Here is a 26,846-nt window from a genome sequence, read left to right as displayed (position 1 = left end):
TTCAGGTGAATGATGTTCCCACTCCCACCTGAGTTGCCTCCACTGGAGATGATGCCTGGGACCTTTTGCATACAAAACAGATGCTCTAACCACTGAGCTACAGCCTTTCCCTTTATACTTGGTCTACACTGATCATGGTCCTCAGTCGTTTCAGATGGGAGTTGCTTTAATGTCCCATGGTGGGCAGGCCTGTGGGTCATCATGGCTGCCCAGGGCTTTCCTAACATATTTTTGCTGCCCCGCTTTCCCTCCTTGGCACAAGAAGCCCTCTTTCCTCTGGCATTGCAGGGGACTGACCCATTGGATCACTTCCAACTCTACTGTTCTGTGTAGTTGCACTGGAGCTGACGATTGCCTGGTACTGATCTGCCCCCTGTGTTTGCATTTCAGGGAGTCCCCGGTGGATTGCAGTGTCAGCAAATGCAACAAGCTGGTCGGTGCTGGGACTGAATCCAACCCCTTAAATTATGGCACCTACATGGATGAGAAGAATGGACCTCCTCCCCCCAACATGACAACCAATGAGAGGAGAGTCATTGTGCCAGCAGGTAGGGGTTCAACAGTTTCTGGGACACTGACACCCATCTGCATAGCCCAGATTTGGTTTTGGTCCTAACATGACCTCTTTCATCAGAGAAATGAACAGGAATACTGTAGGCCTTCAATGAAGGGTGGTTATTGTGGTTGCTCCTGAAGGCTCCATTTTGGGGTCAGTGATGAATCCAAACACCATGGCAAGATGGCAAGTTGAGGATGCCTGAATTGCCTTGATGAATCTGGTCCAAACTTGGGGAACCTGTGCCCTTTCCCTGCGCTCAGATGCTGTTGAACTCCCATTAGTCCCAGTCAATATGGCTGATGGGCATGTTTGATGGGAGCTATAGTCGTGGAGGACCACAGGCTCCTTATCCCTGACCCAAAGCCTTGCCACAGCAGTTCATGCACTTAAATTACTTCAATACTGGATTACTGCAGCACGCTCTATTCAGGGCTTCCCTCGCGCTTCATCCAGAAGCTGCAGTTGGTGCAGAATGAACGATTGCTGCCAGGTGTAAGGGCTTGCCAGCATATAACGCCTTGTGCTCAGAGATCTGCACCAGTTGCCAATTTGCTGCCAGGTCAAGTTCAAGGTTCTGCTGTTGGTTAGAAAACCCTAAACAACTTGGAACCTACGAGATCACCTTACCCCACATGTGCCCGCTTGCTGAATTGGCACTACTACACTCGCCACATAATACTCGTTCCTCATTTGTAAGAACTTGGTTGTTTAGTGTGGCAGCATCTGTGCTGTGGAACTCCCTGCCTCTTGATATTAGGCAGGCACCCCCACTGTACTTTTTTTTGGCACCTGCTAAAAACATTCTTATTTAGACAAGACTGTCCAGATGCTTAGAAATGCTAAGGTGGATTTTAACCTGTTTTAGTATTTTAACATTTTGTATGTTTCAACTTTTCTTGGTAAGCAAGGATGGTCATGTGAGGACTGTTCCAAAGAGAGGGTTCAAGTGCATGTGTTTTTAATTATACGCACCAACCCTGGATCATAACCCCCATGCAAGATGCTATTGTGCTGTAATTACAATTGCAAGAGTTCACCTGAGGTCGGAATCTGGGAGAGCGGAGAAGGAAAGTAAAGGGCATGCAGAATACATTCTGCTATGACTCTTTTTCCGAAGGGGACCCCTGCATGTCTAGATAAGAGTCATGAGAAAAATAGCACAGGATGCAGATAAAGAGGCAGACATGCAGTGATAGGTACCTCTGTAAAAACAGCTTCAGACCCTGATATATTGCTCCCTAAGGAGAGGCACAGGGGTGTTGGTTTTAAAGTAGAAACTTTATAGTTAGATTTACTTTATTTTATAGTTAACTGCGGTTCACGGTAACTATGGTTAGCTTTAAATAACCCAACCATGGTTTATGGAGCCGGCTTGTTTCAACTGAGCATGCTTCTGAACTCCTCAGCTGTGTGGAAGGAAGAGAGGAGGGAGCAAATCTAGGAGCCTGGAGAAATCTAGGATCATGTGATCTTCCACTAAACCATGGTCTGGCATTCCGACCAAACATGGCTACAGCAGATTCTGCAGAGTGAATGGTTTTGGAGGAAGAAGCCATGGCTCAGTGGTAGAGAATGTGCACTGGAGTCTGAAGCGCCTAGGTTCCCTCCCTGCCATTTCCAGTTAAAAGAAACAGGTGGCAGAATGAGATGTGGGAAAGATCTCTTCCTAGAGAGCTGCTGGTGGTCAGAGTAGGCAACCCTGGGTTTGTGTCTGCACAAATGTGTCTGCACTTAAGGCAGCTTTCTGATCTTGCTATATCAGAGTTGGCATAAGGTAAAGGTAAGGGGACCCCTGACCATTAGGTCCAGTTGTGGCTGACTCTGGGGTTGCGGCGCTCATCTCGCTTTATTGGCCGAGGGAGCCAGCGTACAGCTTCCGGGTCATGTGGCCAGCATGACTAAGCAGCTTCTGGTGAAACCAGAGCAGCGCACGGAAACGCCATTTACCTTCCCGCTGGAGTGGTACCTATTTATCTACTTGCACTTTGAGGTGCTTTCGAACTGCTAGGTTGGCAGGAGCAGGGACCGAGCAATGGGAGCTCACCCCGTCGTGGGGATTCGAACTGCCAACCTTCTGATCGGCAAGTCCTAGGCTCTGTGGTTTAACCCACAGCGCCACCCGCTTCCCTAAAGTTGGCATAAGGCCAGCCTAATGTAGTTGGTACCCTAAACTCCTCCAGCCTGCACCAGCCAAGCGTGGAATTGCCCTATCAGTTCCTAGAATCGCCACTGGCGGTTAGCATTCTGTATGTCAGTCCTTGGCAGCAATGTGTCGTTGTGGACGGAATCCATCATTCTTCCTGCCCTGCTCCTCCTGTGTTGACTCTGCAGGGCTAGCGTGGCAAGGGAAGGGTGAGTGGGCGGGGGAGAGTTTGTTTTTGTCAGCAGGGTCTGGAAATATGACTCAGACCGAGGAAGCCAGCTTGTCTGAGCAAGGAGAGGTCATTTTCACAGAATTTACTACTTTCTGGAGCGCAGTAAGGAACATCCGTCCAAAATTTTTAATAACCCATCTGTACGAGATTTGCAACGGGCCGAGAGTAGGACCAAATGTGCTGGCCTGCCTGTTTGTAGCTGCTTTGTGACTGGAGACCTGCAGGAGTAGCTGAAGGGGGTGGGGAGTAAGACCTCCTGCTCTTCAGAAAACAGAGGTGCCATGATGGGGTCAGCGTGATGCGTGCAGTGAGTTGTTGAGTGGTGGGGTCAAATCCTGCCCATTTGGCTTCTGACACAAGCACCCACAGCTAATGCAGAAATGAGCTCTGCCCTCCCATCTGCTGATGTCACAACTATGTCCGCTGAGTGGCAGGTGAGCGTGGCTTGGGGAAAAGGTCATCGGATGCCAAATTGGGACCCCTGGCCGGCCAAGGTTAGCCCACTGGCCAGTCTGTAGGAAGAGAGAGAGGAAGGCAGAGGCAACCCTCTTAGTCGCACTGAAGTCTTACTGGTGGAAAAATTTCTCATCTAGCTCAGTTGGTAGAGCACGAGACTCTTAAACTCAGCGCCATGGGTTTGAACCCCACGTTGAGGAAAATATTCCTGCATTGCAGGGGGTTGGACTAGATGACCCTTGTGGTCCCTTCCAAGTCTACAAATTCTACGATGCTATGATTCTAATCTCTTCAGTATCTGAAACTGATGGCTCATCGATAGGAATAACACAACCCCCAACAATCTTTCGGTGCTTGTTTGCGTTTTCAAGTGCCCAGAGCCCGCCCACTTGCTTTTTTTAGTTGCAATCCTTACAACAAGCCTGTAAAGTAGGTCAGTGTCATTATCCTGAATATCGCAAACAGGGAAGATTGAAGCTGAGAGGGAGTGCCTTTCCTAAAGCCAAGTGGTGAGTTCGTGGCAGAGGTGGGATTTGCACTCCCTTAGCTACCTGTACATTGACGGAGCAGGAAAGCTATGGGGGGGGGAGTGATTCCTGGCAATCCCGCCCCTAATGGCTTTGGACTACAACTCCAATAATCCCTGTTCATAGGCCATGCTGGGTGGGGCCGATGGGAACTGGAGTCCAGCAGAATCCAGAGGCCTTCACAGGTTGCTCATGCCTGCCCTAAACAATCTGGCCCAACTTACCTGCAGAACTGTCTTCACTCCTGTGATCCACTGTGACCTACATAAGAACAACGGTGCACAGAGAAATGTTCTCAGTGGCTGCTCCTCAGCTTCAGAATTTTCTTCCCCTGGAGACTCTCCAAAGCCAGAGCCTATGCATCTTCTGGAAGTGCTGGTTTTATTCAAGCCGGTAGCCTGGATGTGACTGTTATTTCAGTTTTTTTACAGCAATTAAATGGTACATAAGTTTTGTTGAATCAATAATACATAATAATATGTAGCCTTGGGTTACATATGCTTCAGGTTACAGACTCCACTAACCCAGAAATAGTACCTCGGGTTAAGAACTTTGCTTCAGGATGAGAACAGAAATCGTGTGGCGGCAGCGGGAGGCCCCATTAGCTAAAGTGGTGCTTCAGGTTAAGAACAGTTTCAGGTTAAGAACGGACCTCCAGAATGAATTAAGTTCTTAACCCATGGTACCACTGTAAACGCATTGGCATATAATCCACTCTGAACACTTGGAATCTCAAAGGCTATACACATTGTTGCGGAGAGCAGGATAACAGTTTTACTGTTGCTCTAAAGCAGGAGTGGGGGGCTTTTTTTGGTCCTCTGGAAGTTAGTGAGCCACAACTCCCATAAGCCCCTGCAAGCATGGCCAACAACCTGAGATGATGGACACTGTAGTTCAACGACTTCTGGGGGGCCAGAAGTCCCCCATACCTGTTGTAAAAGAAAAACCTTGATGACTCTTGCTTTATCAGTATCTCCCCCCGCTTCCTTCTGGCAGACCCCACATTATGGACCCAGGAGCATGTCCGCCAGTGGCTTGAGTGGGCTATCAAGGAGTATGGCTTGATGGAGATCGACACCAACCTCTTCCAGAACATGGACGGGAAGGAGCTCTGCAAGATGAACAAGGAGGATTTCCTCCGGACCACATCTCTTTACAACACGGAAGTTCTGCTGTCTCACCTCAGCTACCTCAGGGAAAGTAAGTGACTGCTCTGTTCTGCCTTCTTCTTTCTCGGAGGCCTGCCTGGCACGTCAAACAAAGAGTAGGTTCTTTTGGCCGAGAGCTGAAGTCAGAAGGGTAGCTGGGAGGAGAAAAGGAAAGAGGTTGAAAGGGGGGGCCAGGGTCAACAGCAAGAGCCAGCGTGGCACAATGGTTAGAGTGTTGCGATAGGACCTGGGAGAGCAGAGTTCGAGTCCCCACTCAGCCATGAAGCTCACTGGGTGACCTTGGGCCACCCACTCTCTCCCTCACAGGGTTCTTGTGAGGATAAAAATGGGGAGGAGAACCAGGTGCCTCTCTTTGAGATCCTTGGAAAATAAAGGTGGTATATAAAATAAATCAAGAAATCAAGAAATGCAAGAAAACAGTGTCCTTCCAGATGTTTCATGCCTGGCCCATGGCCCCGCTTGCTGGGGCTGATGGGATTTGGAGTCCAGGAACATCTGGATGGCCAAAGTCTCTCCATGCCTGAACTAAAATCTCCCAAGCTGTACTTGTTCTGCCTGGTTTTTTCTTGTACCCGCTCTCAGAGGTGGATTTAGGGCAGCACAACTGCTTCCACTACACTGGGCACTGAGCCAAGGGGGTATTGCAACTAAGACATAGTAGTGAATTGAGCAGAAAGGAAGGGGAGAGGTGGTGGGGCACTGAATTTTGGCCTCACATAGGGCACCTCTGAAGTTTGAAAGTCCAAAGTCCACCCCTGAGGCTCCTATCACAAAAACCTAGCTGGCGTTGTGGAAGAGCAGATCCACCGGGTTTCCTCTGAAAATGCAGATCAATGAATTGCTTATTTGTTTAGCTCTGTTATCTCGCTGAGAACAACTTTTTAAAACACCAAGCCGCAGACATTTTGTCTGACTGAAAAAAGGTGTCTCCAATTAACTGATGGAAAGATTAAGTAGTTATAGAAGCTCTGTCTCTGTGCAAGCGATATAGAGTGAAGTGTGTGGGAAGCCTCTCCTTAAGAGCACAGCACATATGACACTTATGGGGGCCAATGGGAACTTTGCCCCCCATTGCTAATTGCAGCACAGGGTAGTTTTTTTCTATTAGGGTTGCAGTTGGGGAGGGAAGGTTCACATGTTGCCTCCACGCATGGTGTAATCCAAATGGAAATCCATGGGGTATGTGTGCCTAGGATGTTGTTGTTTTTAATCACCTGATTGGCTGCACATCCAATGGCTGGCTTAATGTTTAGTTAGGCTTGCATGCAGATGTATGTCATAATAAAGAGCTAGAGCAGAATGCCTATATGCATGTGAACTCAGAAATGAGATCCATGCAAATATGTTTTGTATGGGGAGAGTGCAAAAGAGGAACCAAAGGGTTTGCATTTCTGCTTTCTGTACACCTGGAATTTGTAAGATCCAGTCACGAAGACTTGTATCCAATACAGAACAGATTTGCTGAATTTTACTGGCATGGCTAGCTTAGGTCCATTCATTTCAGTGGGTCTACTCTGCCTCTCAATGAGTGAAGCCATCAAAGTCTTTTCTCAGTGCAACCCAAAGCCAAACAGATTTGCCAGCAACCTCCAGTTCAGCAGCCTCCCACTCTTATCTGCCTCAAAATGTGGTTTCCTGGAGTGCAGCAACTTTGAGGACGTAATGCTCAGCACCGCCACGTTCTGAGGCTTCTTTCCGCCCACATCTGACTTGGCAACTAGGAGAGTTGCGCTGATCAACATCACTTTCTTGGTGTTTTCCTGCTGTCACAGTGTAGTGACTTGCACTCAACCATCATAGAGTTGGAAGAGACCCAAAGGGTCATCTAATTCAACCCCATGTAATGGAGAAGTCACAGCTAAAGAATCCCTGTCAGACAGCCATCCAGCCTCTCTCTAAAACAGTGGTTCTCAACCTGTGGGTCCCCAGATGTTGTTGGACTACAACTCCCATCATCCCTGAGCTCTGGCCTTGCTAGCTAGGGGTGATGGGAGTTGTAGTTCAACAACATCTGGGGACCCACAGGTTGAGAAAGGCTGCTGTAAAAGCCTCCAATGGAGGAGAGTCCATCGCCTTCCAAGGTCATCCGTTCCATTATTGGATGGCTCTTACCATCAGAAAGTTATTCCTGATGTTTGGTGGGAATCTCCTTTCTTGTAACTTGAATCCATTGGTTTGGATCTTCTCTTCCGGAGAAGCAGAAAACAAGCTTCTTCTGTCTTCTGTGTGACAGCCCTTCAGATATTTGAAGATGGCTCTCTTATCACTTCTCAGTCTTCTCTTCTCCAAGCTAAGCATCCCCAACTCCCTCCTCTACTCCTCTTCAGGCTTGGTTTCCAGACCCTTGATCATCTTGGTTGCCTTCCTCTGCACACTTTTCAGCTTGATTGCTGTGGTCAATGACTTCCATGAGCCTGCCTCCCTGGGCACCTGATCTGTTCCTTTCTTCTGTTTTGCACACTGACTCCATGGGATGAGGCTGCGATCCTCTGCACTGCTTCCTTGCTGCTGCCATCTCTGGCTGTAATTGGGGGTGGGAAGAGGTGTGGGCTTTGAGGGAGATAGGGCAAAGCCTTGTTCTCATTAAAGCGTGTTCATAGGCCAAGCCAGGCTACTGGACATGACTCCTTTCCAAACAGCTGTTCCTGTGCCTGCTTCACGACAGTCTGGTTTCTGGATTTCTGGGCAACTCCCTTGTGGCGTCATGCCTTTGAAGGGAATTTATTGTTTTTCCAGACTTAATTTCCACTGGATGTTTTGCGCTGCATCTCTAAACCAAGAAAGGCGCTTGTGAGATGGCTCCTTACTTCCCCACAACAGAAGGACATTGGGGGCACTTTAATCCACTGCAGTGAGTGAGGAACACTTTGCAGAGAGCAGTGGAGCAGCTGGGGAATTTTAGACTCTGGGTTTAATGGTTGTCCGGATCATCACTTGCTTAAAAGTAGGGCAAGCCAGCCCTATGGTAGCTGACTGGGGTCCTGGGCCAGAGTCCTGCCCCGAAGGCACCAGGGTAAGAATCGCAGACAAGCAGCTTACAGGGGGATCAACCACATCCTTTTTCAGTCTCTAGAGACTCAGCAAGCGGTGAGGTGGGAGATCTGGTTCGCTTGTCACCTAAAGGTAAAATTAACACATTTGCACTTTCTGAAATGAAACACCATGGGTGGGGGACCTTTTCTGCCCAGCAGGACAGATCCTTTCCTCCTTACCCTTGTTGGGGCTTCAAAGCATAGCATAGGGATGTTCACCACACCACACACACACACACACACACACACACACACCACACCTCTAAATGTCTGGGTAGTGGAGGTTTAAAAGGCAGCATGCGGCTGTTTGCAAAAGGGCTTTCAAGCAGCCCTGCACTCTGCAGCCAAATGATTTATCAGCTTTCCGCGGTACAATGTGAAATTTCCTAATGGTCTTAAGTATTCTGCTTCTTTGTCGTGTGTTTGAACTTCTGTCGCTTTTATTGTATTCCTTTGTTTAACTTACTCTGATAAAAATGATAAAATGAATAATAACCTGGAATTAGCAGTGAGGGTTTGCCATCCCGGCATGAGCCCTTTAGAATGTAAAAGTTGTCAGTTAAGGATTCCAGGTCTGGTATTTCTGCTGGTCTCAGTGCCCTTAAAGTCTTGATGTCTGCTTCGTTCTTGCTCCCCCGCCGCCCCCCCCAGCACACATTCCCCTCCTTTTTTCATTTAAGCATTTTAATAGGAAACACATTTTTCTTCCTTTTCTGGTGTTCCCAACTAGAAACCTCAGACTGCCGGGCAAAGGTGAGAACTCTTAGCAACAAACCTGGGGCGACTCTCTCCCTGTTGACGGCCACAACTTGTGCTTTTCAGCAGAGAGTGGCCCTTGTTTTATCTGACAAGTTCACTTAGACGGGAATTCCCCCTCTCCCTCGCCAGCCCCACTCCCTGCCCCACCGTCTGCAACTTCAGCCATGTAGGCTGGCTGTCTGATCGCTGGGTCTTGGGGCACTGAGCTGGCTGGCTGATGCTGGTCGTACTGAACATCGAAATCTGGATCCGTTTCCAACCAGAAGCCAGAAAACGTGTCAGGCATGAATTAGTTCCCTCGCTGAGATATTTGAGAGGAACAAATTAAAAGCGAAACGAAACACCATCTGAAAACCAAGGATAAGGGGGTGGGTGAGAAGTTTGGTTTGGTTTGTATTTTAATGTGAACCAACCTAAATAAATCACACATTCTCGGCGAACCAAAACGCAGCAGTTCCTTGGAATTTGCACCTCTCTGATGGTTCTCGATGCGATTCTCCAAACAAGTAATGTGCACACAAATCTGTATTGTAAGGAGGGACATGCATAAAAAGGCCAGCATTTGTGAAAATAGCATTAAGGGAAATTGCTTGCAAATGTGTTTCCGTTAGGAGACCTTGGCACTCAAATGAGGATTAGGCAAATTCATGGAGAAGGAGAGGGCTGTTGATGGCATCTCTGACTCTACACAATGTTCCTGAATACCACTTGCTGGAAGCCACAGGAGGGGAGAGTTGCTATTTTGCACAGAATCGTGCTTGCACGCTTCCCCTAATGGGCATCCTATGGGGATGATGGGAATCACATGCCGCTTGGAGAGAGAGGAGAGGAGAATGTGAGATTAACAATGCCATCCTGCATAAGGCTAATCAGAAGGAAACCCCATGAGTTTAATGGAATTTACCCCTGTTGAAGAATCAGTGGAAACTGATTTCATCTCAAGTTACCAGGTCAGTTTCATGAATTTTTAGTTGAATCATTGTTTCCCAACCTTAGCTGTATCTAAGTTCTACTCAGATCAAACCCACTGAAATTAATAAACCTAAATTAGTCATGTCCATTCATGCCGGGGGGTCTACTCTGAGTATGACCAACACTGGATACAACCCATAGATAGATAATACAAATACTTAACAGTAGTTTTGGTATGTGTCATATCGTAAAAGGTATTCCCAGTTCTCTCACACTTGGCCGAATGGGGGAAATGCCTCTTCTCTAACACAGGGGATGTTTTTCTCTTCAAAATTATTGTCTCAGGGTGATTTAATTGGCTAGGTACTTTGAACTGATTTATAGACTATGGCAACTAGTCACAGATAGTGCTCCGTTAAGATTAGATGTGATCCCTGATGTTAATCTCTGATTATGATGATGCACTTTCCAGAACACCTGCTGATTTTCCTTTTGAGATAGTGAACGTTAGGGATTCTTTAGCTGTGATTCGCTGCATTGCAAGGGGTTGGACTCGATGATCCTTGGGATGATTCTTCCAGCTCTACAATTCGATTATCCTAACTGCAGAAGGGAACTAGGAAACTGTTTGTTTCTCCTTCCTTTCTCTGCACAGATCCCTTCCAAGCAAATAATTTGATCGTGAATACTTATCTGCAGCATTTCTCTACCCTAAATCCATCCAAAATACAGGCTTTCCCCCTATACATTGTTTTTTTATAAATACGCATTTTTGCACAGGCTAAACCTCTTCTTGTCCTTTATTTTTTTCCTTCCAGGTAGTTCCTTGCTGTCTTACAACACACCAGCCCACACGGAACAATCCTCTCGACTCAATGCCAAAGAAGGTGAGTTCCTTCTTCTGGATCTTGATCATTTGTCTGAGACTGTTTTGCTGTAAAAAGCACCAAACAAGGAGCTCAGTTTGGAAATGCGCAGAATCTGCTTCCTTGTCTTTTCATCCCAGAGGCTGGGGAAGATGCTTTTCCCTTCTTCTCCATTGTCTAAAGCAGGTGTGGGGAATCTTTGACCCTCCAGAAGCTGCTGAACTACGGCTGCCATCAACCCGGGCCATTGGCCATGCGTGCTGGGGCTGATGGGAGTTGCAGTTCAGCAACTTGCTGGTGTTAGGAGCTGTTCAACATGGGAGTGGACTCCCTTAGAAGCTTATGGACTCTCCCTCATTGGAGGTTTTAAAGCAGAGGTTGGATGGGCATCAATCATGGCTGGTTTAGTTGAGATTCCACCCTTGTAAGAGGTTGACTCTTGAGGTTCCTTCCAACTCCAAAATTCTATGATACTGTGAAGTTCAGGAGGGCCACAGGTTCCCTATTCCTGGTCTAAAGTTCAGTTCCTCACCTTACTGGGGCAGAGATTTGCCTTCTTTTGCTGTATATTGATTTTAATGCACCCGAGTGTGTTGGTGGTGCTCTGCTTTTCTGTTTGTTGCATTAGTCAGTGCAGGTGAACAGGTGTGTAATTGTCCCCCTGTGGGGTTTTATCTTCATTTGTGTTGTGTTTGTGGCCCGTGTCGGATTTACGTATAAGCTGAACAAGCTATAGCTTAGGACCCCATTCTCTCTCCCCCCCCCCATTTCACTATTAATATACTTCCTCTTAATTGTATTTCAGTTCAACAATTACTTTGATCAAATACATATTTTGTTATGTGCAAATGGCTTTAGATAACTATTAGGTCCATAAATTACCATATAGCATATATTCAACACACAAAAACAGCTACAATTCGTTGTTGACAAAGGACAGCTGGACATATAAAGGGCCCCATTACCTTCAGTAGCTGAGGGCCTCATCAAACCTAAATACGGCCCTGTTCGTGGCCTCCCCAGTAGAGGCCCCCATCCATGCTAGGCAGCCCCTGGACCTCTCCTCCTCCATGGCCTTCTCTCTCCTTCTCAATGTCTGCATTGCTGCTAAGCCAAAGCTGAGCAAAGATCCAAAGCAGGTCTGCAGCACTTCTTTAGGGGTTGGGTTTCCTCATCAAGTTAAGAGGGGTGCAGGCTGTGCAATATCTGAGCCGACCCTTGTGAGTGTATGTGTGTGAAGGCTTTGACCCCATAGCATTGTGGAGGCAGCTGGTGAGCAGATGGAAAGTTTAAAGTGTGTGCATCCCAGAGGCTGATCTTGGTCTTTGGATGTGTACTGCGTTGTCTTGGCCCTTCTGGCTTGCCGTACCATGAACTGAGTCAGCAATCGGGCATCATGCTTCTAGCTCTGCAATAAAGCTCTCCACACACTCAGCCGCCCTTGAAATAAACTGCTTTTGGAAAAGTTCTTCTGGTTATCCATCTTTTGTGAGGCCTTCTCTTCATGATACCAGAGGTTGCCACCCGTCCCTAGAAAGAGCAGGACTGCCCCATTTTTGGACAAAAGAGTACCCTGTCCCATTTGGACTTCAAACACAATCCCCGTATTTCAGCTCAGCTGGCCCAAAATGGCGGCTGTGTCGCTGTTGGTGCGGTTGATGAGGAGCCTGGCCTGGTGCGAGCGACAATAGAGAGGGGGAAGGAGCAACTTCCTCTCCCTCCCTCATCCCCTCCTTTGTTCCATTTCACTGGTGCTCCATATCAGCCACCGCCTGTTGGTCTAGCATGCTTGGCTCCCTCCACCACCCCAACCTGACTTCCCCTCCTCCCTCCTCTGAAATTTGTGAGGCAGTTCTCTGCCCCAAAAGGATGCTATATCTCTATCTATCTATCTATCTATCTATCTATCTATCTATCATCTATCTATCTATCTATCTATCTATCTATCTATCTATCTATCATCTATCTATCATCTATCTATCTAATCTATCATCTATCTATGTCTATCTATCATCTATCTATCTATATCTATCTATCTATCTATCATCTATCTATCTATCTATCTATCTATCTATCTATCATCTATCTATCTATCATCTATCTATCATCTATCTATCTATCATCATCTATCATCTATCTATCTATCATCTATCTATCATTTATCTATCATTTATCATCTATCTATCTATCTATCTATCTATCTATCTATCTATCTATCTATCTATCATCTATCTATCATCTATCTATCATCTATCTATCATCTGTCTGTCTATCATCTAATAATAATAAGGAGAGTTGATTGGGGAACTGCAGAAATGGGCCCAAATTGGATACAAAAGTTTGCATACAGGGGAAAAAACCCCAGAAACGTTTGTGCAGATTTGTACAGGAAAAATTGCAAACGGATGTGGAAACAAAGCAGATTAAATTTAAGCCTGGAAAAAATGAGGGGCACCGAAATAGACAAATTTGCCCATTTTCCTTAATGCAAAAATATTTCTATCTGGGGGGGGGAGGGGCAGGTTTTTCTCACAAAAGCACCAAACCCATGTTAATCCTGCAGCTTGAATTTTGGCAGTATGCAATCTGAATCCTACCCACTAAACAATGAGTGTCTGGGAGAGCTCTTACTTTCAGATAAGTGTGCCCCATGGGATTGCAGTGCTCTATATCCATGGAGAAAATGTCCTGTGGATCGCTCAAACGTTGAAGCCAGACGTCTTTGGACGTCTGATCGTCTAGAGGCCAACAAGCGAAGATTCCTCCTTATGACTTTCCAGGCACAGCACCCCACCAGAGCCTGCTTGTTCTCTGACTAGGGGGGTGGGGCGGGGTCTGGATTTTAGCTAATTCATGCCTTTGCAACTGTCTGTTTCAGCACGAAGCCCACATTTTATATAAAAATCCCTTCTGAAAAGTGTTGTGTCTCGTGGTACTTCCACATTCCCACATCCTGCAGCCGCTGAGTCCATTTCCCTTAGCAATCACTTAATCTAAATCCCAGCTTCATCCTGGCTTTATAAGGCTAACCCTCCCCACCTACAGAAAAAAGAAGCAGCAAGTAGCGTATCTGTTTCAGTTTAAGCTCTGCCAACATCTCCTGTCTGCTGACGTTGATGGGTTTGGCTCTAGGAGATTTTGGGGGAGGGAAAAGGGCCAGGTCTTTTTATAACTTGATGTTTCATTGATTACAATTTCCTTTTTTAGATGTGTTTTTCATATTTACAGCCGTAACAGCATATAAAACAATGATATAATAATCAAGATCAAAGCAATGCAATTCAATATCACAATTTTAATTTATTACCTGCCATTCTCCCTAAGGTCCCAGGGTGCAAGCATTTAATAAAGAATTTAAGAATTTAAGAATTTAAGAATTTAAGAATTTAAGAGATGCAGCCACCCAAAATAGAGTGGGTTCTGAAAATAATACCTCTTAGGTGTCAAAGGACAGGGTAAAAAGCTGCGTCTTCAGCATCCTCTGGATGCTATATAGTGTAGTTGCCAAATGTATCTCTTTGGGAGAGAGTTCTACCACTTTGGGGCAGCCACAGAGAAGGCCCTGTCCTGGGCATCACATGCAGGTCCTGCAATATAATATATAACTGAGTGCAAAAAAGGGGGGATATATCCAGTACATAAGGTAAAACTACAACTGGCCTACACACGCATTTTAGGAACTACAAATCTGCAATTTGACTAAAAGAAGCGGAGCAACCAGCTGCGAAATATTTCAGTTCAGAGAAGTGCAGCCTGCTGGATTGATCTACAATTGCTGTAGAGATGACAACACAAGCATAGAGGGAGAATCTCTGGATGTGTATACAGGACATGTCAGCATGGCCTCAGGCTAGAGAATGATCTCCGCATCATGGACGATGTCCTCCAATCTCCGCAACTGACACCTTTGAAACAGTGTCATTTCCTTTTTATCAGAGCAGTTGATAAAGACGGAAGCCAAAACCTCTCGCCACATACATTTTTCTATAAAAAGCTCTGTTTTGTTAATGAGAGAAACACAGATATTATTTTAGTGTTTAACTGGATTGTAAAAGGAACCTTGAGCAAGCTTGTATGAAGTGCTTGGAGCGGGCTCTTTTGAGCTCAGGTGTGCTTGCTGCTGCCTGCATAGGTTCTACTTGTAAAAAAGAAAAGAAAAGATGCGTTGAGCATTAACAAAAGATATTCAGCCAAATGAAATGCAACCTTTGGCTTTTAATTAGAAATGCAAACCCTCTTGCAAAGAGCTTCACATTAAACCAGCCTTCCCTGACATCTTAGGGGTTGATGGAAGTTGTGGTCCAAATTTCTCCAGAGGGCACTCAAGCCTGTGATGGCTGCAATGAATGCATGCCATTCCAACATTTCTTCGATGAAAATAGGGACATCCTAAGGAAAGGTAGGGATGCAGGTGGTGCTGTGGGTTAAACCACAGAGCCTAGGACTTGCCGATCAGAAGGTCAGTGGTTCGAATCCCCACAACGGGGTGAGCTCCCATTGCTCGGTCCCAGCTCCTGCCAACCTAGCAGTTCTAAAGCACGTCAAAGTGCAAGTAGATAAATAGGTACCACTCCGGCAGGAAGGTAAACGGTGTTTCCATGCACTGCTCTGGTTCGCCAGAAGCAGCTTAGTCCTGCTGGCCACATGACCCGGAAGCTGTACGCTGGCTCCCTCGGCCAATAAAGTGAGATGAGCGCTGCAACCCCAGAGTCGGTCACGACTGGACCTAATGGTCAGGGGTTCCTTTACCTTTAAGGAAAGGTGGAACATTCCTGGATCAAATCAGAAACTGGGACGGGTTCTGTAAACAGAGGCACTTGGAGGGTCTGTGGACCTAAACCTTGATAGCTGGCGCTGATGAGGACTAGTTTCTTTTTTTTGCATTCTTCTGAGTCCCCACTCCCCACATCATAACCGGCTGCAATGAGCAGCGGGGCATGATTTTGCAGGTTGTGATGATGCGCTCCCTGAAGAGGAGAAGAAGATGAGCATAGGCCTTGTGGCCGAGCAGTGGGAGATCATCACGAGGGTGCCTGCCTGGGGTGACACCCTTGTGTTTCCTGCTCTGTGTGGTTTTGGCCTCAGCAGAGGATGTTATCTGATTCTGCTGCTGCGCCTTCTAACCTCAGCCGCCACCTGCCTCGCAGGCAGAGAGAAGCAGTACGCAAACATTGTGTGTGTGTGTGTGTGTGTGTGTGTGTGTGTGTGAATGCGGCACCCTGCAGCTGCTGCCATTGTCTCCGCAGCAGCCGCCCACTTGAGCGCCCTGTGTCCTCCTCGCCCTCCTCTGAGCAGCCCGGCTGCAAGGTGGCAACAAAGCTCACCATGCTTGCCTCCAGCTCCTTCTCTGGGTGAATGGGTATCTGTTTGAAAATAATAACAAAAGCTTGTTTGGACGAAGCAAACAAGGAGAGCCCAGAGCCTCCATCTGAAAGCACACAAACCCATCAACTTCACTGAGAGAGTTGAGCCTCATTCCTTTCTGGACCCCTTGGGGGACAGGTGCTGAGACTGTAAACACAGGAAGGCAAGCAGAGAGAGACAGAGAGAGAGCGCTCAGGCTGCAAAAGTAACCCTTCTGGGTTTTGTGCGGTTTTGTTGAATCTGGCGTAACTTCTGTTGCTCGAGAGCAGCCCTGTGTTCATTTTCAAAAGGCAACCTGGTTAGATATCTTTTTGTGCAGAGCATGCAAGAGCCTGCGTTTTATTTGGTGTCTGGCCTTCACACCATTAATGTACAGGGGTGCTTTCCTTGTTTGTCTGCCTCTAAATAAAAGAAAAAAAAGGATCAGAGTCGAATAAAGAAGAAAAAAATTGCCCACAAAAATCCCAAGAAAAAGAAAAGGTCTCCTAAGAATCTGTTGGAAACTAGCACAGGGAAATGCTGTCTTCCCCCATCCCTCTTTATTAGATTAAGGGCAGAATAATTTATAATTCAAACAACAATCACAACTTGACTGTCAGTTCTTGAAATCAAGACTTCCAGAATGCAGCAAATGGATCCCATATTTGCTCAAACTGGTTTGAAAAATTTGGATTTTCCCCAAGCACGCTTATCTTGTGCAAGTACATGATGTTCTAAGTTTAGTGTGGCGTAAGGAGAGCTTTTTATGGACTAGAGAGTGTATTATGGGATGCAGTAGCCAACCTGGTACTCTCCAGATATTCTTGGGCTCCAACTCCCATCTATCCCAGCTAGCATGCCTGGTGGTTAGAGATGTTTTGTGGGCTTTTTTTCCCCTATTGCTATTCACATTTCTTAATTGCTTTATTCAAAAAAAGGGTCTCAAAGGTCTCAAAAGAAAATATAGATAAAAAAATTAATTAAAAACCACGTTTAAAAAAGTGCAAAGTACAACATTCCCAAAATGCTCATCCGACAATGAACTAAAAGATGAATACCACAGGAGAGGATGATTTAACCACCAAAGGGCTAGGTGGAGAAAAAAATCTTAGTCTGCTGCCTAAGAATGGACAAGGATGGCACTAGGCAAATTTCCCCGGGGAGAGCATGTCCATGCGGACACCCTCCACACCTCCTTTGGAAGAGACACACTCTAAAGGACATCTGATAAAGACTATGGGGCATGGGCTTGTTTCCGCAGGATGATGTAGTTGAGCAACAATCCAAAGGGCACTCCAGAATTAAGTGGTATTGCCTACTGGGACTTGAGATGCAACACAGGTTAAAAGGGGATATTACACACTGTGGAGCCAAAAGACCAGGAAACTCATGGGCAGCATTTCAGGGGTTGTGTTTATTTGCACAGTATAACTGGGGAACAGAAATGACTGCTAAATTAGGAGATCTCTCTCTCTCTCTCTCTCTCTCTCTCTCTCTCTCTCTCTCTCTCTCTCTCTCTCTCACACACACACACACACACACACACACGGCCCCCTCAACAACAATTAGCTTGGCTGCCACCTTAGTTGGCAGGTATGCTATCATACCCTCCAAGATTTCTCCAAGGAAAATAGGGATGCCCTAAGGAAAAGCGGGACATTCCAGGATCAAATCAGAAACTGGGATGGATTTGCAAATCCAGGACTGTCCCTGAAAAATAGGGACACTTGGAGGAGCTGTGCTATGCATTCCTTGCTGGTGTTAATTGGCTATTAATCAGCATTCATGGTTAGGAGCCAAGCCACTAAGCAAGAGGGCAGATTGCTCCTAACAGTATCGCAGGCGGTTGTGGTTTTGCTGGGGAACATGCTCAGGTTGTCTCTGGCTCCCTCCACAACAGTCTGCCTTGTGGTTCGTGTGGCAGGTTCCTTTGGGATCAAGCCCGGCCTCCTCTGGACATTGGCTGAGGTTCCCCGTTAGCAAGCATCCCAATCGTACAAATGTACGGGGTTTCGCGTCCTTGGTACAAATTGTCTTCAGCTGCCTTGGAGACCTGAATGGCCGTAATGAGAATCATCAGGCTTTCCTGGCCAAGGAACAATTTCCTTGCAAACGAAATGAGGCTCCTCTCATCACTAAGTGGAACGATTTGGGCCTCTCTGCTTGTTTTGTTTTAATGGGAAAGAGTCTGTTTCAGGTTCCATGACTTGGCAGACCAGGTCAGATATTGAAGGCGCATAAGGAAAATGGAAAAGATCACAAGGTAGCTTATGTACAGGCAAGGTAGCATCCGCAGAACACCGTTTGCGTTTTGCCAAACCCAGATTTCAATATGGCAATGCAAAACGGCATGGCTTATGTAAGGAGTGGCTAAATCTTTTGAGGCTGAGGATGGCCTTGACCCTCAGTCAACATTCTGAGGGCCGCTCGTCAAAGTGGGTGAGGCCCAAGTGGGTGTGGCCAATGTGCAAAAGTGGGTGTGGCGAGAACTTCAGAATTCTCATGCCTTCTTCTTCTTTGTCCATTAGCTGTTCAGCGCCACTTTAAATCCTTATTTTATCATCCATCATTCAATTCAGCAAACAGCAGCGACAACAATTTAAATGGACAAATGTAAGGGGACTGTGCAGAAGACATGGAAACCTTTTGGCCTCGCAGCGGTGAGCACACAGGAATGGTCAGGAATGTTGCTTTTTAAAAGGGGAGATTACATTTTTGCTTTTACAAGGCCAGATTTTGGTGAGGGGCTTGGGAGTCCGCAAAAAAGCTTTTGGCAACACAGCTTTTAAAATGGGGAAAATATGGCAGAGAAGGGGGGAGGGGTTGGGGACACAAAAAAACAACAGAGGACCCGTGGTGGAGGCAGAGGCCCCAGCCCAGTTGCCACCGTGGCGCCGGAGAGCTGGAGCTAAGGCAGCGGGTGGTGGTGGCAGGCAGAGAATGGGCACCCACAGTGAAAACTTTGTGGGTACCCAGGGCCCCCTGGAGATGGCGCCAGTGCCTTTTGATAAAATGGCATAACAATAGGGGAACCACAGGAGCATGTGTGTGTGTGTTTCATTTTATAGTTTTTAATTTGTTTATTTATCTAAGAAAGGACATACAGTTAAGTAACATGCAATATAAGAAAAAAAAAACAGACAACACAACCGAATGAACATTAAACGTCCACACAAAATGCAAATTTGAGTTGTTTCGTTCATTATCCCTGAAGATAATTATTATTGGCGTTGGGACTGGGATGGGGGAAGTAATGCCTCTCTGCCCCGCTAAATTTTATAGTTTTTACTTATTTTTTTATTTTGTATTCTTGTAAATCGCTTAGAGAACATTGTAATTAAGTGGCACATACCTTGTTTGAATGAATGAATGAATGAATGAATGAATGAATGAATGAATAATTCTATGACCTTGATGGCTTTGATGTCCCAGTCTAATGCAAAGCAGGCACTCATGTACCCCTCTGCAGTAAATATGCACAAACAGGACATATTTCTATTCAGATTATTGTAATTCTCTATAGATTTGTACATAAATCAGCACGTGCATGTTTATACAAACCAGTGTCCTCTTTTTCCTCAGTGTGTTTCCTCTCTTTTTTTGTGGGCAGGGTGGGGGGAGATGCAATGTGCAAGTGGTTAGCCTATTGCAGATAGTGGGCAGACACCACCACTCCTGTTCCAACGAGGATGGCAGTCAGGGCAATGAGTTAAAAAAACACCACAACCTTCCCCATATGTGAGGTCCAAATCTGTTCTTCCCTCCAAACTCACACACACACACAACAGCAACAGCTATGCAACGCTAAAAACTCTTTAAGAAAATAGCACCTCTTGCTGAGCCCTCAGAAGTAGAGTTACTCTAGAATAGGGGTCAGCAAACTTTTTTAGCAGGGGGCCTGTCCCCAGTCCCTCAGACCTTGTGGGGGTTTGGACTATTTTTTTTGGGGGGGGAATGAATTCCTCTGCCCCACAATAACCCAGAGATGCATTTTAAATGAAAGGACACATTCTACTCATGTAAAAACACGCTGATTCCCAGACCGTCTGTGGGCCGGATTTAGAAGGCGATTGGGCCGCCTCTGGCCCCCGGGCCTTAGTTTGCCTACCCATGCTCTATAAAGAGTGAGTTCTAGATCTTTTTCCACAAGGGAAGGATCACCCCCCCAAAAAAATAATATATTGCATCCTTTGTGAATGCAGGAAGCCATCCTACCAGGAAGACCTTCTGCAGATAGAAAAACACACCTTTGCTTACCCTGAGAGCCAGTGTGGTGTAGTGGTTAAGAGCGGTAGACTCGTAATCTGGTGAACCGGGTTCACATCTCCGCTCCTCCACATGCAGCTGCTGGGTGACCTTGGGCTAGTCAGACTGCTCTGAAGTCTCTCAGCCCCACTCACCTCACAGAGTGTTTATTGTGGGGGAGGAAGGGAAAGGAGAATGTTAGCCGCTTTGAGACTCTTTCGGGTAGTGATAAAGCAGGATATCAAATCCAAACTCTTCTGAGAGATTTTATAGAATTGGAGGGGAACCGCAAGGGTCTTCTGATCTAGTCCTCTGCAACGCAGGAATATCAACTAAACTAAAGCATCCATGAGAGATGGGCAGTCAACCTCTCCTGAGACTCCACCCCCTCCTGAGGGAGTCCCTTCCACTGTCAAACAGCTCTTCCCTTCATTACGTTCTTCCTGACATATAGTTGGAATCTCCTTTCTTTTTAACCGTCTCTCCCTCTCAGGAACCCTTTGCATCTTTCCCTCATTCCTTTTTTCCCCTTTTACTGGCCAAACAACCCCAAATCCCTGTCAGGATTTGGCGCACCAAGATTTGCTGTTGTCCCCCACCTGCGACCACCACCACGTATACTTTACGTTGTTGTTGCTGCTGCTCCTGTGTGGAACTATAAAGTCGGGATTTTTTGGTTCCAGGAGAAACAGTAGCTTGCTCTTGGGAGCTTAAAAAAAAACACACCACTGTTTTCCTTTGAAATTCCAGGGCTGGTGTTGTGTCTGCATTTCTCCATGACCCTCTTTGGAGGTAGCCATGTGCATTTTTCAGAGAGAGAGAGAGAGAGAGAGAGAGAGAGAGAGAGAGAGAGAGAGAAGGGGGGAAAGCAACCCCTCCTGGAAACAAAGCCCTGTTGTCTCTGCGCTGGAGCAGGCAGGAAACACTGCTCACAGGGGATCCCTGAAGGCCAGGACTGTCCCAGTGCGAGACTCCAGTGGGCTGAATTCAACCTGACAGCTTGTCTGGAGCACTTTCTAAGTAACCATTATCCTTCCTTTGCCCCTTGCTAAATAAAGGGGGCTTCTCTGCCCCCATCCATCTCCCTCCCTCCCTCTGCCTTGAGTGCATGGAGTGCAGTCCTCTGGCACATGTGTGCAAGGAATGCGCTGGAGGGGATACCTTTGCCCCCTTCAGAAAGGTCCCAGACTGATCCGGGCTTTTCCCTAAGACAAAAAGTTAATGCGTTTCCTGATGGTGTGTTTCTACAGACCAACAGCGTGTGTCTATCTCCAGCTTGCATTACGCCTGTGCTCACGCGTATGAGTGCTGTGTTTCCACACAGTTCTGGCTGCATGCACAACATGCAATTGAATCCCATTTCCTCTCCCCTGAGAATCCTGGGGACTGCAGGTTTTTTTGAAGGGTGCTGGGAATCATAGTGCTGGGAAGGGTAAGCTACAGCTCCCCAGCATTCATAAGAACATAGGAAGAAGGCTGCTGGATCAGGACCATGGGCGCCTAGGTAGCCCAGCATCCTGTAGTCACAGGGGCCAACCAGGGGCCCCAAAGGGAAACCCACAAGCAGGATTCGAACACAAGAGCCCTCTCCTTTCCTGCAGCTTCCAGCAACTGGCATCCACAAGCATTGCTGCCTCCAGCTGTGTAGGCAGAGCATAGCCATCGTGGCTAGTGGCCATCGATAGCCCTCTCCTCCTCCATGAATTTGCCTATTCCTCTTTCAAAGCCGTCTGAGTCGATAATCGTCATTGCCTCCTGTGGGAGGGAGTTCCATAGTTTAACTTTGCAGAGAGGGAATGTGCGTCAAATGAATGGCATGTCGGCAGCCTCGCCATGCAGAAACGGAACCAGGGTCGTGTCCTGGTTAAAAGTGTTGGATGAGGACTTGTTCTTCTAGTCCCCACTCGGCCGTAACGTTCACTGGCTGACCTGAGCTGGTTGCTGTCTTCCCGCCTAGCCTACCTTATGAGGCTGTTGTGAGGATTACGTTGGGGAAGAGGGCACAGGACCACGCAGATGCACCCTGAGCTGTTTGGAGAAATAGATCTTGCATTTCTATTGGCTGCAAGAGTGTAGAGTCCAATTCCTGAAAATCTGTTTGATTTTATTTTTTTGCTGGGTGGGGGAAGGCTGACAGCAGCATTACTTTCACCAGTGGAGTCCCAGGACTTGAACTAGTGCAGGGGAACTAACACCAGCACATCCCTGATTGAGCCAGGATGAGGAAGACCCACCTGTTGTGGGGGCACCTATTCTGAACATACTCATCCTGCCAGACCTTGGGCTTGGATGGTGGTTCAAGTGGGTGGAATTTTCCCCACCTCTAAAATCACTTTAAATTATTTTATTTGCATACGCTGCAACCCCACTCTCAATATACCTTTCCCTGGGTGACTAACAATGGAATAAGCATAAAAGTGCATTTTCTTTAAAAAAAGAAAATAATAAAGTTATTGGCATATAGATGAACACATCAGGAAGCAACTGTTTATTCAAGAGACTAGGGGTAGCTGACCCTTAAGCCAGATCTAGCCGGGCAAGCTGAAAGCTTGATCACCCCATTTCAGGGCTGTGGGGTCCCTCCATGCTGAGATGGGGAGAGAAAATGTTTTCTGCCTGCGGGCCCTCCCAGACCTCCTGAGAGGTTGTTTACTATCAATGTGGCCCTCAGGCCAAAGGGGGTCAGCTACTCATGAAGCAGGCGATTAAATCGAAATAGTTCTACATGTTAAAAGATGCTAACATTAGCTTTTCTTAAAAGCCTGGGAAAACCAGAAAGGCCAAAAGGAAAGTACAGTGGTACCTCGGGTTAAGTACTTAATTCATTCCGGAGATCCGTTCTTAACCTGAAACTGTTCTTAACCTGAAGCACCACTTTAGCTAATAGGGCCTCCTGCTGCCGCCGTGCCGCCATCACGCGATTTTTGTTGTCATCCTGAAGCAAAGTTCTTAACCTGAGGTACTATTTCTGTGTTAACGGAATCTGTAACCTGAAGCGTATGTAACCTGAGGTACCATTGTATTTCTTTAGGCAAGCCGTGATTTCCAGTGCATCTTATACACCAGGGGTGTCCCTGTAAATGCTGCCAGACTCCAACCCACATCAGTCCCAGCCAGCTTGGGCGAGGTCAGGAATGATGGGAGTTGTAGTCCAGCAGTATTCAGAGCCCCCCCCCCCCCAGGTTCCGCAATGTAAATCAGAAGTAAGCGCCACTGAAATTCATGAGACTTACTGAGGCCTGAAGTATTTTATAGGCCAAGGTTAGCAGCTGAAGAGGTCCCTGCTCTAAGGAACTTCCAGTCCACATTCAGCAGTTGGCTAACTGGGCGGGAAAGCAGCTAAGGCTAGCAAGGAGCGATTCAAAGCTGAAGCGTCCTTTACAGGAAACACCAGCACAAAGGCGGCAGGCAGAGCTGCTCCCAGAAATTATCAATGAGGCCTAAATGGTCTGCAAATCTGAGAGATCTTTGGATGAAAGAGTCCGTGACATTGTAGACATTGTTTAATATCCTTTTTCTCTGGTTTGCAATAGAGTCTGTGTTCATTCAAGGACCTTCTGGATGGAAACCAGATGGCTGCAAGATGACGGCTCTTGAAAGCCTCATAGGATTTATATTGTGCTTTTTAATTTTGTTGGAATTGGACACACATTTGTCATGGAAGCCGTCACAGAGACCCTCATATCTGCTGAAGCTGGCAGGATGGCAGCGAGCTACACCAGAGGGCAGCTCTTTTCCCCTCATCATTTGCAAAATATTGTTACGTGCCACCTCAGTCTCCTACATCACTCTCCAACATTTCTCTGATGAAAATAGGGATGCCCTATTCCATAAGAGGGACATGGGTGGCGCTGTGGGTTAAACCACAGAGCTAGGACTTGCCGATCGGAAGGTCGGCGGTTCGAATCCCTGCAATGGGGTGAGCTCCCATTTCTCTTTCCCAGCTCCTACCAACCTAGCAGTTCGAAAGCAAGTCAAAAGTGCAAGTAGATAAATAGGTACCGCTCTGGCAGGAAGGGAAACGGCTTTTCCGTGCACTGCTCTGCTTCGCCAGAAGCGGCTTAGTCATGCTGGCCACATGACCCGGAAGCTGTACACCAGCTCTCTCGGACATTAAAGTGAGATGACCTCCACAACCCAGAGTCGGCCACGACTTGACCTAATGGTCAGGGGTCCCTTTACTTATGGGGGACTTCTGGCCCTCCAGAAGTCATTGAACTACAATGTCCATTATCTCAGGCTGTTTATTCCATAATAATTATAATAATTTAAATTATTTATATCCCCCCATCTGACTAGGTTGCCCCAGCCATTCTGGGTGGCTTCCAACATATAGATAACAGCATAATAAAACATTAAACATTTAAAGGGCTGCCTTCAGATGTCTTCTAAAAGTTGTATCTTATCTCCTTGGCTCAGGAGTAGTATAACTCTGTACCTTCCAACATTTCTCCGATGAAAATGGGGACCTCCTAAGGAAAAGCAGGACATTTTGGGATCGGATCAGAAACCAGGACGGCTTCTGTAAATCTGGGACTGTCCCTGGAAAATAGGGACACTTGGAGGGTCACCTAGTGGTGAGAGACTGCAGGGATTCCAGGCCCTTACCTAGGTTTGGTTCCCTTGGAATGAAGCTCAGCAGAGATTGTGGTGTCTATTGGATATATTTCCACACATATGGAGGATGGAGGGGCTCCCAGCATCAGCACCCCAACAGATACTGCTTCTCCATTAGTTGCAGCTCTGGATCCAGCACAGAGCAAGCAGGTCTCTGGGTCTCCAGCTTCCAGCCTGCTTTCTAATCAGCTCCCCCACATCCTCTCTTTCCCTGCCCCCCCCCCTGCAGCTAGGGAAAGGGGAAGCACCACCCATTCATTCTATGGGCGGGGCGGTAAGGCACATCCATTTGTTCTATGGCACAGAGCAATTTATTTCATTACAGTCATACCTCGTGTTACGTCCGCTTCATGTTAACCGGAAAGGGTTACTTCCGGGTTTCGCCGCCTGCGCACAAGCGCAAAACGACATCACGCGCATGCACAGAAGCAGTGAATCGCAACCCACGCGTGCGCAGATGCGCCGCTGCGGGTTGCGCTCTTTTCATGTTGCGAACGGGCCTCCGGAACGGACCCCATTCACAACCAGAGGTATCACTGTACATTAATCACGATGATTGACTAGTCAGCCACAGCCATTGCCTAGACAAAGGGGTTGGTCTGGCCATCTTGTTTTTGTACATTCTACCCCACCTCCAAAGATACAAAATCCCAATAATTGGAAGGGACTCGAAGCATCATCCAGACTGACCCTACCCCCCAACTTCCATAGCTCAGAGCTGCATCTCAGTGTTTGGCTTGGGTGGGGGTGGAAATCCAGCATCTCCTGCCAACTTTGCCCAACTCAACAGGCTGGCTGCGAGCTCTGTCACAAGAATGGGATTGTTTTTGCAAAATAAATAAACAGAAACCCCGTGCTCTGGATTGCTTCCCTGGCTGAGAATGCCTCATTGTGTCTGAAACACATTTTGCAAGGCTCTGGGTTAGGTGGCTGCCGAGTGCTGCCGTGGTGCACACATCGCATTCATTTGGCTGATGGCAGGGGGGTGGGCTCTGGAGCCAGAGAGCCAGAAAAATGTTGGCTCCCCTGAGCAACTATTGTCATTGTCATTTTGGAAAGATGTGGAAATGCACTCATTAAGTTCCCAGTTGTTGCTGATTCCAAAATCCCCAACCCAAAGCTCCTCTTCCTGGGGCCGTGTCTCCCTCGCAGGTTTCAGCTGGAATCATAGAAGCACAGAATGGTAGAGTCTGAAAGTACTCCGAGGGTCATCTAGTCCAACCCCCTGCAATCTTTTGTCCAACATGGGGCTCGAACCCATGACCTTGAGATTAAGAGCCTCATGTGCCACCAACTGAGCTGTCCCAGCTTTTAGCCTCATTTCTTCTCCATTCTAGCGTTGGGCCAATGGGCTGACTCCATATAAGGGAGATTCCCGTGTTTCTATTGCAGAACAATGAGGACTAGGATCTTGCTTGTTTTTAGGGGAAGGACTGTAGCTCAGTAGTAGAGCATCTGCTTTGCATGCAGAAGGTCCCAGGCATCTCCAGGTACACCTGGTAGAGATCTGTGCCTGAATCCCTGGAGAGCCACCGCTGGGCAGTGCAAACAGTACTAAGCTGGATGGCCCAATAGGCTGACTCAGTATAAGGTGGCTTCTTGTGTTCCTAGCGAGCTAATCCCTGGGCGATGAGACAGTCCCACAACCATCCCGGATACACGCAAATACACACAAATAACCGACGAAACATGCATCATGCATACAGATGACTCTGCCTCTGTTTGTCTGTTGTTGTTTTAAAAAATCCACACCAGCTTCTAGCATTTAAAAAAACGAAACCAGGAAAATACCAAGGAATCATTCCCTGCGCCAGCTGGAAGAGACAACAACATGAGGGGGTTTTTTCCATCTGACAATTTTTGCAGTCTTTGTCATTCCCAAAAGGAACAGACAATAGGATCTTCTGGCTTTAATTCGTTTGGGAGATTAAAGCTGTTCTCCTTCCCATCCCGTCTCAGGACTGGTTTTAAAACTGCCCTTTCAAG

The 26,846-nt window shown here is 47.0% G+C and overlaps 1 protein-coding gene across 4 annotated transcripts in view; it reads left to right on the top strand.

The window, feature by feature from the left end:
* FLI1 (Fli-1 proto-oncogene, ETS transcription factor) overlaps nucleotides 1-26,846 on the top strand; it is a 118,517-nt gene that overhangs the window by 80,925 nt on the left and 10,746 nt on the right. For all 4 annotated transcript variants that reach the window (XM_081889924.1, XM_081889923.1, XM_081889925.1 and 1 more), the window contains 3 exons: nucleotides 391-548; nucleotides 4,914-5,117; nucleotides 10,608-10,676. In XM_081889924.1, coding sequence (XP_081746050.1) covers nucleotides 391-548; nucleotides 4,914-5,117; nucleotides 10,608-10,676 — 431 coding nt within the window. The remainder of the gene's footprint in view (nucleotides 1-390; nucleotides 549-4,913; nucleotides 5,118-10,607; nucleotides 10,677-26,846) is intronic.

The sequence above is a fragment of the Podarcis melisellensis genome (genome assembly GCF_964234715.1).
Source record: "Podarcis melisellensis genome assembly, chromosome: 15".
Lineage (NCBI taxonomy): Eukaryota > Metazoa > Chordata > Lepidosauria > Squamata > Lacertidae > Podarcis > Podarcis melisellensis.
Note: the sequence above shows the minus strand (reverse complement) of the source record. Positions and strands in the feature narration are given on the sequence as shown.